At 41.8% G+C, this 15,390-nt stretch overlaps 1 protein-coding gene and 1 non-coding gene across 9 annotated transcripts in view; both read left to right on the plus strand.

Moving 5' to 3' along the window:
* Positions 1-15,390, plus strand: part of pdlim5a (PDZ and LIM domain 5a) — a 63,777-nt gene that overhangs the window by 14,943 nt on the left and 33,444 nt on the right. For all 8 annotated transcript variants that reach the window (XM_047591715.1, XM_047591714.1, XM_047591716.1 and 5 more), the window contains exon 3: positions 3,802-3,953. In XM_047591715.1, the coding sequence (XP_047447671.1) occupies positions 3,802-3,953 (152 nt within the window). The remainder of the gene's footprint in view (positions 1-3,801; positions 3,954-15,390) is intronic.
* On the plus strand, positions 11,568-11,640 carry trnaf-gaa. The gene has a single exon. It is a non-coding gene; the product is annotated as a tRNA-Phe (tRNA).

The following is a 15,390-nucleotide window of genomic DNA, read 5'->3' on the forward strand; positions in this document are numbered from 1 at the left end:
AGACACTGTTGGTGCACTCTAGCAAGCCTTTATTGCTATGTGTTGAAACCATCCTTTTTTTTCTTACGACGCCAGACGGCATACGTGTTGAAATCTGACATGGCTTGAAGCGTAATGGCGAGTTCATCTGGGAAGGCCTTAATACGTCGCATGTGTGTTTCTTATTCTTCTGAGCGAGTGATGACACACGTAGTGACCCTTTCATTTTGCAGGAATATATAATAAGGTGGTGGAATTTTACACGATGTGCACGATGAAAAAATAAAACAGCAGTAGTGTTCTTTAGTTGAGCTGTTATTGCCACCTCAGAGCAAAGGGGACCGTAAAAAAGCAAACATTTTACTATTAATCAATACTTGATACCAGATTTGGTGTGTCAAACTATATGATTCAGCAGATTAGGGAGTGACGATAACCCTCAAGATATAACCGGTCATTTAACTCAGCAGCATTAGCCGCCTTTAGCTCCACTCCTGCTCCAACTCTTGGACCTCTTTGAATTAGGCAGGCACTGCCAAGATGACAGCTGTGGCCAAATGACTGAGCTTCAAAAGCTTCAAAAGCACTCTTTAGGAATCCCATGTGTTATGTATTGGTATGTGTCTTTATATACAGTGCGTTCACCTAACTCACGTTATGAGTTATCGCTACATCTGGCGAAGGAAGATAACGTGAGCGCTCGTCAGTGTTGTTTTTGGAGCGTTGGTATAACAGATGCAGATAGCATTAAAGGATATGGACGTTTTGATGATGTGTTGTCAACGCGAGGTCAACAATTCAAACTCTCCAACGTTTCCAGTCGGTGAAGGTAAAGATTTATACGCCTGTCTTTGAGGTTCTTGGCATGTTTGAGGTGTTTTCTCTTTCAGTTTGTTGTCTATACCGTGCCCCTGATCCTCTGACGGGAACGCAAGAATATCTCCACACATATTGCATGTGTACGCGTCGTCTTCTGTGTTTTATCTCAAGTATTATGTGTGCGCAGCGTCAAAGCTGCCGTCTACTGTCATGGCCAGAGCAGCAGAGCTATAAATCAAATACCCTGGGAAGCTTGGAGTGTTTGGCTCGTAGCGTCGAGAGATCATTTGATTTTCTGTTTCTGATTTTCTCACTGATTTGCTGCACTGTCTTTGATATGAAACCGCTTTGACTTTGAAAAGTTATTTTTTTCAATAATCATGTTTCGAAACAATTTTTTTTTGCTTTTGGAACGTGACTCCGCACCAGCACAGAAAACAAATGCTTCAGACACGGCTAATTAAATACTTGCAGCGCAAATTAAAAATGTTTTTCCTGACTCTGTTTACGACCCGTTCGAAACCAGCTGAACTCTCGTGCGCGGCTGTGCGGCGGCAGGTTACGTTAACACAGAGGGAAACAGAGCCGTTCTTTGTTTGTTAGGGCGTTTCATTGTGTAGATGAGAGGTAACATTTGTGTGGGTTGAAGGCAGGAACAGAGCACTAATTGGGGAAAATGTGTAATTGAACATTTTGTGGTTGGCATTTGGTCCAGAGCAGTGCCAGCGTGGTTAGCATGAACACGCCCCTGGAAATGGGTCAAAGTGAGTAAAAACCCCACAGATTCAAGCTACCCAGAAACTTTTTTTTTCCCTCTTTCGCTCTCTTTCTTCCTTCCTCTCCATCCGTTCAATCCTAATCACTGTTATGCTGTTTTCTCTACACTTCCTTCTTCCTGCTATGTGCTCGAGGGCCGCGGTGAGTGATGTTGCGTGTGTTGGGCTAATATGACTATAAAAGGTTGGGGCCGCAGAGCCTTAACACTAATCCTGGTGCAGAGCCTCTTTTATTAGCCCTGCGTGTGTCTATGTGTGTGTGTGTGGGTGTGTGTGTGTGTGCGAGAGACGAAGACAGGGGCAAAGGAAACAGACCAAAAGACGTCTAAACCCACCTAACACCCTCTCATCCTTGACTGTCGCTCCTCTTTTAGCAGGAAATGCATTCTCTTGTTGAAACACCTCAAGTGATATATTGTCAGGCGAAAGAGCCACATCACAGCAAGAACCGCTACAGAAGTGGTTGGTGCGTGTGTGTGTGTGTTCGGTGAAGTGCCCTGTGTGGTCCTTGTTCATAGTGTCAGGAGAAACAGATGACCTCACCCCCCATTTGGACACACTTGGACCCTCTGTGTGACCAAGAATGGTCAGAGCCATTCAGCCGCCAGGTGTTTCTGACCTTTATTAACACATAACATAGCAAACGCACAAAAGCTAGTTTGTAATTTGGTAATGATACTTCACCGCTAGGCCCGGATAAAAGGCTTTGGCGTCATGGGAAAAGGACAAGAGATCCATCCTACGCACAACTGTAGTCTGTCACTGCGCTCCCTCAACCTTACTGATAAGAGGGGCTCTGGCTTGTATGACACATGCTGACTCAATGCACACTGTGGTGGTGACAGTCAGTAACGAAGGCTCCCACTGCAGTATTTTAGGCCAGAAAAGCTTTTATTTGTATGTGCTGTGTAAGTATACTCCCCCCATTCTTTAACTGTGCCATAAATTAATTAAACACAAAAAGTGGTAAACTCGTAATTAGACATTTAATCTAATCTGATATTATTTCCGCATGGAGTCGAGGCCCTTTATGCGCCCGTTAAAGGCTTAGCGGCCTCACAACTCTTCTCCAACGCTTGTTTACGTGATCCACTCAGCACTGCTCACAAATAAATGTGTGATTGTTTATTTGTGTGGAAAATGTTACACGCCACCACCACCACCAGAGATGATTATGAATCAAAATTCCCAACTGTATTTGTGTATGTTGATCCGTGTTGCGCAACGTGGCTGGTACCCCGCTGCTCTACATGAGTTTTTTTTTTTTTTTTTTAGCGTGGCTTGAATCTGTTTCAGATTAAGCCACTTCCTCCAGAGCAGAACAACAGTTAATCAATCTTTGTTAAAACGTGCCTCAGAAATCATGGGAGACACCGAAAACCGGAGACAACGGTCTCACAAGTGTATGTATGTTTAATGATGCATTTAAAGTGAGAGGTGTCAGGCTTATAATTGCCATTTTGTCGCAGCCCATAAAAAGTGATACGTGTCTACACCACGCAGCGTACAATTATCTGTTTGTCACCTTTTAAACAGCATTTTGTATGGAGAATAAGGGCGTAATTGTTTTTTACTGGGACTGAATTCAATTTACTTGAACTTAATTGGACCTTTAAAAAGGTGTCAAAATTGGCTTCCTTTCTTTTTTGCTTTTGCTCTGAGGCATACAAAACTTCGCTCTACTTAGCAACCTGCATTATTAATTTCCTGCTTATCTCCCTTATGCTACACTAATGACATACAAAAAAGGAAAAAAAGTAAACTTGGGATTTAAAAAACAAGCTGTAATACCACCTCAAAATATTTTTTTGCTGCATGCATTTTCAAAAAAAACTAAACAAAAAACAAAAAACTGACGTGATAAACATGATAGTAATGGAAAAAGTGGACTTGTTTTTGCACACTGCGGTTCTAAATATTTGAGCATTTTTCTCTAACGAGCTGTAACCCCAGTATGAAACCCAGGTAACTCAAACATGATGGTTTCTGCTATTAGACACGCATCATTGGTCGTAGTGTAGACTCTCCATCATGTGGTAGACCACCACGTCTTTCATTAACTTTCCACAAATACTCCTGTGATAGAAAGGATTCATAAATCCTCTGATAAATACAGGGATGAATGTGTGCTTCCCACATCACCTTGAACCACCCGCCTGCACGGTAATCCCGACTGTCAAGTCGCCCGTAATAATTTAAGCTCTTTGTGGTTTTTGTGTTTCTCCAGCTGACGGACGGCGGGAAGGCGGCTAAAGGTGGTATTGCCATTGGAGACATGGTTCTTTCCATTGATGGCATCGCCACGGAGGGCATGAACCACCTGGAGGCCCAGAACAAAATCAAGAGCTGCACCGGCAACCTCAGCCTCACTCTGCAGAAGTAAGCGATGACCTCACACTAACACACTCACACTCGCACACACCGTGCGTCCGCAGTTGTTCAGCCGAAACCAAGTCACATCACCTCGCAGTGATTTAGTGTGAGAACGTGAACGGGCTGCCATTTATCTCCATGACAACACGGGATCCACTCTCAGACCCTCCTAAACGACACCTCTCTGCATCAGATTTAAAGGTCATGCTTCCCCCCCTTTTAACCCCGGACATTTTGCATCCAGGCAGATGTTCGCTGTTGTTTTAGGAGTTAATCTTTGCTCTAACACACATCAACGCCATTAGCTGTGCCTGAACCCCCATTCCCTGGGTGAAAGAGGAATCGCTAAACTCACAGTGAGCGCGTGCACACGTGGACCACCCCCTCCTCCCCAAGGCCTACTCCTCACGTTTCGGTGGAATCCTGCGCAGTGGAGCTGATTTATCTCAAGCATTTCTCTGAGACTGTGTGCGTGTGTGTGTGTGTGTGTGTATGGCTTCATATTGTCTCTCATGTGGTTTGAATTGTCTGGATCTTTGGCAGCACTTGTACGCATGTGTGTGCCTTTTTATTCAAACACTGCGAGAAGTTCAAGGCTCCCACTCTTGTACTTACGGGTTGAAGTTGTGAAAGAAATCCCTGCAATCAGCACATAGGGAAGTAAACATTTAATTAATGTTTGCTACACGCAAAGTCTGAGCAGGCCGTAGGAATGGAATAATGCTCTGTCCGCTGTTCTCTGCGTGTGGTTGTGACGCAGCTCCGTCAGTCTCTTTGTCTGGATTTCGCATTCTGTCTTCCCCCGGCGACTTTTCATCCTTCTCGCCCTCCACTCCCCTCATTTGAATCTAACTGAGTGTGTCTTCTAATTTGAGTCCAAATGATGACAGACCGAAGATATTTCCTTTCAGTCGAGTGGAAGAGAACACATGCAGAAAAATCACAGGGCTTTTCGTAGCTCAAGGTTATTGTGGGTTTGTGTGCTACTGTGAGTCAAAGACCTCCGTGCTCTGGTCCTATTTTTTTTTAACATGAGGGTAACATTAGAATAACACTTGGTTAAAGGCCCATGATGGATGAGATATTTATCAAAAGGAGGTTCATATTCTGATGTATGACTAAGGTTTTATATTGAGGAACTTTGCCAAGTTTTGCTGACCATATGGAAGATGCGCAGCCACTGAAACTAGAATAGTTTTTGCAAGAAACCGAAGGGAAATCATTGAAATCTATGTATTTAATCTTGTCTTGGCACTGATAAAATAAGATCTTAGTTTTGGTTTACAGGGGTCTTCAACGTGTTTCAGGCCTAGGACCCCCAAACTGATGGAGGACTTAAGTAGGGACCTCCTACCTACTATATGTATTGTATATTTAACTCGGCCTAGTGCTTATGTTATACATTATTATCATTTTGCATTCAATATTAAGCTATTTGGATAATACACAGGTGCAATATAGGCTCTCGGCCAGTTGCGGGGAACCTGACAGAGTCAGTGTGTAATATGGGGCCTCGTGATTGGCTCAGCAACAATAGGGACGGGGATTGACAAGTCTCAGCTAGTCCAGTGCTCTGTGTGAAACAGTGCGCTGTTTGCTGACTGAAAGATAACGTCTTCTGCCTCCTGTTATCCCTTACCTAAAATACGTTGGATTCATTCATGAGTATTTAAAGAAATTTAAATCTGTGGGTGAAAATTAAAAAAAATATGTAGAAAAATGTCAAATCAACCAAAGATTTTGTGAACCCTCCTGCAGTACCTCCACAGACCCTCTAGGGGAAACAGCTATCCAGTCTCTGCTCAAAGGTTTCTAGGGATCCAGGAAGTGATTGCGCCTATAGCCATTAAGTAGTCCACCACATAACACATACATTTACTTGAACCTGAAGTTAATTTTTAGAATAATTTAAGTCAAAAGTAAATAAGTATTTTTCTCTATTTGTCATAACTATTCCTTAATGATCCCAATTTCGTAAAAACAACAACAACAGTGGTCAGTTGTGTAAGGAGATTTAAACAGACGTGCACATGGTTCCCCTCTTGCAGCTGTAAATCTTCTCGCTGTGTTAGGACTCAAACATTTCCCCAATTGGACAAGTTTGTGTGACATGAGGTTAGCATTGTGAAATGGTGTATTTCAACACAAATCCTAATGTAAACCAAGTAGTCTGGTTTTAGGTGCGTAAACCTAGTCAAACAGCAACCGAAAATAAAACTAATATATTTTCAAAAAGAAAAAAACAATGGTTGGACCACGGTCCACCATCAAATGCAGACTTTTTCTCACTGCCTCAGCGGCACATTTTAATCTTCTATATACTGTCGGTTGTTTCTGCAAACAATCACAAGTAACATTTTTGGGGGTCATTAACTATCAGCCGAGCCTGTCATTTATGCATGTGAACTTGGCCTTCAAGAGTTGTTTTGCTGTTCTTCTGTGTTACTGTTGCTGCAGTGATAAATATTTTTCGCAACGTGTCAGTGCAACTGAACAAATCTCACGCATGCTCCAGGACGTGCATTATTTAGGGAACAGTAACGAGGATTTTCTGTCCTGCGTTTTGTTTCACGCCCCATTAAAAACACATGGAGCAGCTTGCTTCATTAAATTTAAGTATTATAATATTAAGACTATGTGACTGGGCATCTGCTTCAAGTGCAGATTGCCACAGCTTCTGCTTTACTAGGATTCTTTAGAGCCCAAAGGATTGACAGTAATCCCCATGCATTCTCGGGCCTCCATTTACACTGAGGAATAAAATCGGTCTCTGTTTGTTGCTTGGCATTCACTGGCACTCTGATTGACATGTTGTATATTCTAACCATGTCATGCCAAGGTCAACATCTGGAATTTAATGGCTTTACATGCATAATGGAAAAAAACAATCTAGTCGCGTTTCTGTTGGTTTTTATGGGTATCACTTGCTTCTCTTTTCCTTTTTGCCTGCACATTCTGATTGGGTTTATCAGACGGTCAGATAGCAAAACAGAGCGAGACGAGTGAGGACATACAGAGAAATGTTAACAATGCACGTGTGTGTATTTTAAAAGGAGACAGGTTGTTATTCCATTTCCAAATAAAGGGGTGATGTGGAGACGAGATGGGCAGCAGATGTGTGAAGGACAAGAAAGGAGAAGCTGTAAAATCAAGTTTGTCCGTATAAGAAGATTTTAAACTGACATAAGTCAGTGTTGTCCTGGCTACGGTTGCTTTTAGGGATGGCCAACATGAGGAGCGCCAAATTATCCTGGCACTGACCTGCTTCTCCATCCAGTAAAAAGCAGGAACAGAACTGGGGTTTATTAACTGTAAATGCACGAATGCAAATACCATGGTTACCAGGGTAATCATCACACAGCAGCGCTCATTTAGCTGTCTGTGAGAGTTTCTTTATTTGAACAGGGGGAAAATCCCAGGTATAGTAAAGCAAACGAAATTGCGGGCCCAGGTGCCAAACATTGACTGTATATACTATGGACATACCCATCGTGACGTCACCCATTGGATTGTGAACCTAGAAAGTGAAGCCTGAAGTGGGCGGAGCCCACGGCCGCCATGTTGGATGACTCCACTTACACGTGGATATTCCAAATATGGACATGGTGGGTTGTGTTGGACGTTGAGTCACTCCAAGCGGGATTGCCCTCAATAATGCAGAATTTTATACCTTGATAAAAAATAAACAAATGAGTTAGAAAAAGAAATCATCCCCCATACAGGTGTCATGAATAGTAAAATAAACTATTGAGACTAAAACCATTTTTTGCACCAGGCTGTAAACATGTTTAATAATGCTGGTAAGTTGGGCTTTTTAATGTCTGTGGGAATTTGCTCCAGCCTCAAGTGGCCAATCGATGAACTGCTGTGTTTTGCACTTCCCACGAGGGCTTCATCGCTCAGACCTGGAGTTTACTGCCTGGTGCCAAAGCATTATCAGCGGAGGTCTGTAGCTGTTGCATTCACTGTAGCTTAGATCAAACACTTTTAACAGGTCACACCAAGGTCAAGAGAAAGTTAAGCCAGCTGTTTAATTTCAAATGAGCAAGAGGTCTGAAATATGTGAAGGAAAAAGATTTTTTCCTTAAATGAGCAGCATTATCTTGGATAGTCTTTTTATAAACTCTCAGATTGTTCTTGTAAGTACTGGCCGTCACCCTATCTGCTAGTTTAAACGCAGCTTCTGTGCAAAATATGCACTTCCAAGAGGCTTTATACTTGATAAGCAGACGTCAAACACATCAAAGACAATTTTAACAGTTTCTTTGATCCACAGACAATTAATAGAGGATTGTCAACCAGTAGTCTTACATAGTTTACTTCTCATGCATGTCTGCATACTGGACTGAACTATGTTTAAAAGCTGCTGTGAGCCAGTGGTGTGCAAATTGAATTACATGGTTGTAAGTCTGTTGATATATCGTGGCATGACAAAGGAAATGGGTGAGAGATTGCATACCATTTCAAAGGCCAGTACCACTAGTATCACACAGTACAATAACTCGTTTAGATGCTCACTACTCAAATAATATTTTGGCTGTTTCTTAGACTGATTGAATAGATTAAATTTCATTCCAAATCATCAGTGGAAAAATAAATAAATATGGTTACAGATGTTTGGGTAGGTTGTTCTTCTGGCTGCAAACGCACTTTGTATTTTTATTTAACGGGAAAGAAAGAATGATTAAAAAAAAAAAACGGACGGAAATGAAAGTGAGAGCATGACAAAAAAGGTAACACGTATGGAGAAGAAATGATGGCACAAGGTGAGAATGTTAAAACATCACTACTCCGTGTGTAGATTCATATATCTCCATAAAGTTTTACTATGAGTACTTGTGCACAGCTGTGAAAAAAATGCAGTCGAGTTTCTGGGAATTTCTTTTTTTTTTTTTGCGGTAAATCATTTTTCCATTCTTATCTTCAGTGTCAAACTGAATTCCCAATGATGAAACCTATAAAAACAACCAATATCTTGTTTGCTAAGCAGACTGTTTTACTATGAGAGCGATAGTAGACACATGTGGTGCACATGTGTCCATAACGCACATACATGCACACACAGGAACACACACAGACAGACTTTCATGAAGATGGTTGGTCGGGTTTTGGCTTTGACTTTATACGACTGCAGCTGCTGTGATTGCGATTAAATTCTTGATTAATCATTTATTTTGCGAACGGTGGGAAAGAAATGTAGTGAAACGTTTGTAATAATCTCTCTGAGCCGTGTTTGACCATACGTCCTAACATTTACTCAAATTTAAAAGCATTCACTTTTACATATTATTGGTAGAAGCAGCATATTCTTATATGTATCAGAGCTACAATCAGAATTTAATTTTCTTCCAAACGACTAATTGAGGCAGCGTATTCTTCTTCTTTATCTTCCTTACAGACAAGAATCAATGCTAGTGAAAAAGTGAGGCATTGAAGACCCTATAGAATGAGATTTAATGTTTATTTAAATACGCTCTCTACATCAATAAATGGGCCAACAAGGATATTGTACATGAAAATGGTATTTTAGAGTCAGTTTTCTCCTCGAAAACTATATAAATCTATATATTGATGCCATTTGGAGGCATACTTAATCAGTTTGGGATCGAAGGATTGAGGATTTTCATGTTGTGGCTGATATATACATATATCTTGTGGCTGGTATATATTAAAATAAAAACACTCCTCTAGCCATCAATGGAGACTTGAAATAAGACAGTCAGACTTAAAGGTGAATGATTTGCGTGGTAAAATGAGCCAGATTACAGAAAAACAGGTTGAGCATAAGTGAGTTTTCCTTGTTGACTGATGGGAGACTAGTTGATAAAATGAGAAAATGTGGTAGAAGGAAGATATTCGGAAAGAGGAAAGTAGAGGAAAGAGTGACGTCTGGAAAGAAGAAATGGACAGAGATGGCAATGGAGACTGAGAAAGAGACACTGATGATGAATTAGATTAAGAGAAATGGAAATTAAGTTTAAAGCAGTAAATACGAAAGCCAAGAGAATGAAGTTTGGCTTACGAGGTTTCAGGAAACACAAGGAGATTTTCTCCCTTGCTGATGGCTTTGTCCAGACGCGGTCCCTCTAGTGGAGTGCAATCAAAACACTTTCAACACTTAAACTAGCCTCTTTAGCGATCTAATTATTCTCCATAGAGGTACGCCGAAGCATTAAACTCTTCGCTTCAACCAATTATCCTCCACCTCAACAAAACCACCTTTGTATTTCACTGTTGCACGATTCAACTGCCAGTCTCTGGCTAAATTCTCTATTCCCCACAGTAAAGTCTTTTTTGAAGCCCATTTGACTTTTTAATGGGTCTGTGCGCATGTGTGTGTAAAGAACATTTTTTTTCTTTAGTAATAATGGCACAGCCTCTAGGTCCTGATGTGTTTAAGGGTGTTAAATGGGACAAAGTGAAACACAGTTGACCCGATTTGCGCAGACACATGAGAGTAGACAGTAAGTGATGGGATTATTGAATAAGCAAGCAAAGTTAAGGAGAAAGGGTTTGAAGCAGCTTTTGTGTTGTTCTGATTTAGCTCATTCTGCATTCATGCATGCTGTTGAACAGGTCTCAAACAGTGTGATTACAGTATGTGAAAAGTCTTTCCTCTCTATGGTGAAAGAGCTCTGACTTACATTTAGAACAGTGGAGTCATAGGCATTCACGTAGAAAGCTACACACATAGGCCGTAATAAGCCTAGGATAAACACAATCAGTTTTTTTTTTTTTTTTTACTTGTGTCCAGTCCTTGTCCTTGTCCAGTGCTACTTGTGTGGTAGCCCAAAGTTATGCCACTGATTTATAGACCCCCACCCCTTTTCCACATGCACCAGCACATTCATCAGTTACAAAGGAAGTTCGGCTCACCTCCACTCTGGATCTGTCACAAATGTAAATTTAGAACTCTGTTCCTCGAGAACAGTAACATACTGAACACTTGTTGCAGGAGGTGCGCATCACCTTTACCCACATTTAGAGCCCCAGACGGAGGCAACCACAGGCAGGCTCGCGTACATGCACAGACCTCACATAAAACCAACCTCCAGCTGCCGCCTGAGTTATTTCGAGAGCGTAAGCTGGCCCTTGTGCAGGCGAAGGGGTCGGGTGGGCGACTTTTACGCGGGGTTGGGGTACAGTGTACGTTTACATTTTGTTTATGTTGTGTTCTGTAAAAAGAAACAATCCCTGACGCTTGTCCGCGGCCACGTGTCCAGCAAACACGAGCACGGGCATGTGCACGGGCGCTGGTGATGTCACTTTCCATAGCCCCTTGTTTCACGGTATTGCACCTAGTTACTGGCTATTTCTAGCATTAGGTTAGATGTAATTTGTGTCCGTGTGTGTGCACATCCCAAACTAAGAGCTTCTTATCGTGTCAGAAATATGAGTTGAAGCATGAGTTGTGTAATTTCTCATTTGATCTGTTGGAGGTATGTCTTGAACACAACACTGTTACTTGAATAAAGTGATGCATTGCCCGTTTGTAGCTTACTCTCTGAAATGGAAACCCAGTATGCATGGTATGAGATACATGCAACAAGAATAGTATTAGCGTGGCTTTGAGAGAAACGGATAATTAGCTCAGACAGAGCATCGGCGGCGCGTCAGCGAGCCGAAATAGCTCAGTTGGGAGAGCGTTAGACTGAAGATCTAAAGGTCCCTGGTTCGATCCCGGGTTTCGGCAGAGCGGTACGACTTATGCTGCAAATTACCACCAGTGTGAGATAAACAAAAAGTGATCTCTCATGGTTTATATTCTATATCTTGAAGGCCTATACGTGCATGCTGCAGCAGGAGTGAGAGGCCTCTACGAAGACTTTGTCACTTTTCTTGTGAAGTGTAAATAACCTCAGCCGTAATGAACTTTTCTCATGTTGTCGTAGCCCTAGGAGCGAGAACCAATTTCTTGCTTCTTGCTGAGCGTGTAACAAACTTAAGACACATTTCCTTTCCCGAAAGTGATACTGCGATGTCCACATGCTCGTGATAACGTGATATGGCTGCTCATTATAGCTTTGGCAAAATGTCTGTTTATATTGCAGATAATGAAAAAAGATGCTGTTAAATTACAGTACGAAAAGATCGAAAATCCTGACCTGAAAAAGAGTATATAGAGATATATGTGTGTATATATATAGAGAGAGAGACAGAGAGGTATTTGTTTTCTCTGTATCTGTATCTCTGTACCCCATAATGAAATCCAACCACACTATTCTGATAAGAATATGATCTAGCTACGCCAGGCTGTGTATATGAGGTATTTAATTGAAATAATAATCCATATAAGGAGCTTTCTACAGTCCGTAATGAGCTCTATGAAACTGGTCACAATATGGCAAATACCAGCACGACTTGTAAGGCTTGCAGCTCTATGCAAATCCTCTGTACTAATAGATCCTCTCTGTGCAGCTGCCTTTGTCACTTACTCGGCTCTGATATTTGCCAAAAATGTTCCGAGGCCAAGAGCGCTAAACCAGGCTCACCTGTCTCTGTCCTTCACTGGTCCGTTGTATTTGCCAGAGACCACCTAAAACTGATGGCTGTCATTTTTGGCTCGGCCTGCCGATGTTCACCAGCAATATCCTAATACCGGGAGAATGCAGCTACAGCTTCACTCACCTGTCTCTGCCTGTCTCTCTCTGGTCTGTTGTTTTCGCCAAAGAAAATACAAATCCCAAGAACATTAGGGGTCCAGGAAGGTAGCCCGCAGATATTCTTAGGCCAAGAACATTGTGTTAAACTCATCTGTCTCTGTTTTTTTTTCTGTCCGTTATTTGCCAAATATACCTTACTGTAAGCCAAAAGCTCTCATCTTTAGGCCAGTCAGCGTTGTTTAATCATACCCAAGCTGGAACGGTGTGAAGACCGATCCGGGCTGATTAAAAGAGAAAAAACACGAAGCCAGATTTCATAAGTGCCGAATAATTAAGTGAATTTCAGCGTGTAAACTGCACACTCAGCAGTTTTGTTTCCAGCTAAAATAAACGCCGTGTTATAACTGATGACTCTGTAATAAACTCCAATCAACATGTTTGGAAACACAATGTCACAGTCACAGATATGAGTTTGCCATCTTCTCGCACAGTTCCCGTATTCAGCTGTGTGTATGCGTCACTGGCTCGCGTCGGCCGTGATAAATTCAAATTCGGCCAAGGTTCTCACTATGTATTTATTTTTGCACTGATTTTGTTACATAATCGGACGACACCTGCTCGGCTCGGGGTGGTTAGATTCAAATACAGTATGTGTGTCCGTATTACACAACAAATGCACCGTATGGATGAATACGTATAAGATGCACAGGGGTAACGCAATATCAGCCCTTAGTTGTATTTTCTGCACTCCTTCTTCACACTCATGCTGAAATTGTTATGTTTTTATAGTGGAAAGAAGAAAGAAGCTCTGGTATTTGTTCAGTGTCGGAGCCAGGGTCGTTTTACAATCAATGTCATCTCCGTGTCACTAAAGTTTATGCGTTTTTGAGGCAGTCGAATCCGTGTCACTCAAAGCCGCCTTTGTGCTTGTGTGTTAGTTAAAAAAAAAAAGAAAAAAAAAGGGGAACGGGAGAGAGTCAACCGGGGAATGGAGCAGGTAAACAGAAGCAGAAAGTTGGATGCACATCGGCGTGTCCATAACAAGATGAGAAGCGAAAAATAATCTCGTAAGTCTTACGTTTCCGCGAGTGAATTTGTCTGAGTGACGCTGACGCACATCAGTATCCATAACCTTTTCAGCAGACCGAGGGCCAGATGTTGAGTATGGAAAACACTTCCTGGTCCAGCTGTGGATCATTTTGATGAGCAGACTGTCTTGGTGCTCGGAGTAGTGGACCAGAGCTCTTTAGCTTGTCTTTTTTTTTCTCCCTTTGACGTATCGTGTTGTTTTTGTCGCCATTAAAAATAAGAGCGAGCTGCCAGACAGAAAAAAAAAAATGTAAACTCAGAAATAGGAAAATTAAATAAACTACTCTCTTTCTCTCTCTGTTGCTCACATTAAATATACATGTCAAGGACACATTTTTAGATTGTTGCACTGTTTAATAATAAACTGACTGTTGATGTATTAAGTACTTAAGTGCACTATCTATCCAGTACCATAGTCCAGTAGTGATTCACTAAAGCTTCGACTCAATCCGTGGGAATGGACTAGAATCACATGGGTGTCTTCATCCAATTTGCACCCCTTGTACTGGTTTCCCTTATGGTGCCCCAGGCTTTTGAGTTTGTCTTCGAGGCAGAGATTCCAGGATCCACACTTGCAATATTTATCTGTCTCTCATGAAATCACAAAAGAAGCTGTATGTATCTGTATCTGTAGACTTTGACAAACCCAGGTTTACTCTCTGGATTGGTCTGGTGTCTTTCTGCTATATGGTCCTACTGCACACATGTCCCATACATTCATATTTCCAAGAAATGTAGTAAAATAACTCATTAGTTTATTCAGTCATACTTCAGATCTCGTCAGCATAAAGCATGCTGGGATGTGTTTGCAAAAAACCTATAGTGGAAAAGATTTGACATTTGAGTTGCACTGTTTGTGTGTGACTGTGTGCCGACATCTCCATGTACAGTTTTACTCCTTGGTCAGTCGACTGTGAAGCGAAGCTATAAAAGTTTAAATTAGATTTAAAAAGACAACACAGGACTCCAGGCCTGGCACGTACACTTTTTACTGTCCCGTTACTCCAGAGACAGTGCGAGCGGCCAGACTAACTCACTGCTATAGACGCTTCCATTAAACCAAACAGTTGCATTATAGTTTCGCGTAAAAAGAAAACATCTGTCCGCTGCCTTTAAAGGACGTACGTTTGCAAGGAGCTAATGTTCCATTAAATTACGTTTACAGCCTTTGGAAAACATCTACAAAGAATTACATGCTGTAAAACTTCTCGTCTGTCCATCTGCTTTATTGCCCTAAACTATATGAACTTTAGTGTGTCACTGGATGGACGTTACGGCAGTAACTTAGTATAATATTACATGATATTTTACTGCCTTTTGTCTCAAATATGTCTCCTTCCATTCTTTATGTTCACTGTTTAATGGACGCCACCTCCTTTATTGATCAAATTATTAAAAAAAAGGTATAGGACCAGTATCTCCTAGCTCCCGGCCCTCGTATTTTTCTTTTCATCCACGCTGTAATTCACACCCATATTCTCCTCTTGGGCTGAAGTATTAGTTATAGAGGTATCCCTTTCGTCCTCCTCCTCCTCCTCACCACGGCTCCTGTGCTCTGTAGGGGTTTGGATGCAGCGTTGCTGACCTGCCAGCTCTTGGAAACATTGCCTCCTTTCTCTTGAACCGGTGGGGTTTAACTCAGTGTGTCTGTTTCCTCTCATGATCTGTTTTTAAGACTCCTCGGGGTACCGGTCCGCGGCTGCGTGCTTTGTTAGAAAGAGAGTTACTAGAAAAATGTTCTTATTGGTTGC

Source organism: Mugil cephalus, chromosome 8 (genome assembly GCF_022458985.1).
Source record: "Mugil cephalus isolate CIBA_MC_2020 chromosome 8, CIBA_Mcephalus_1.1, whole genome shotgun sequence".
Classification (NCBI taxonomy): Eukaryota; Metazoa; Chordata; class Actinopteri; order Mugiliformes; family Mugilidae; genus Mugil; species Mugil cephalus.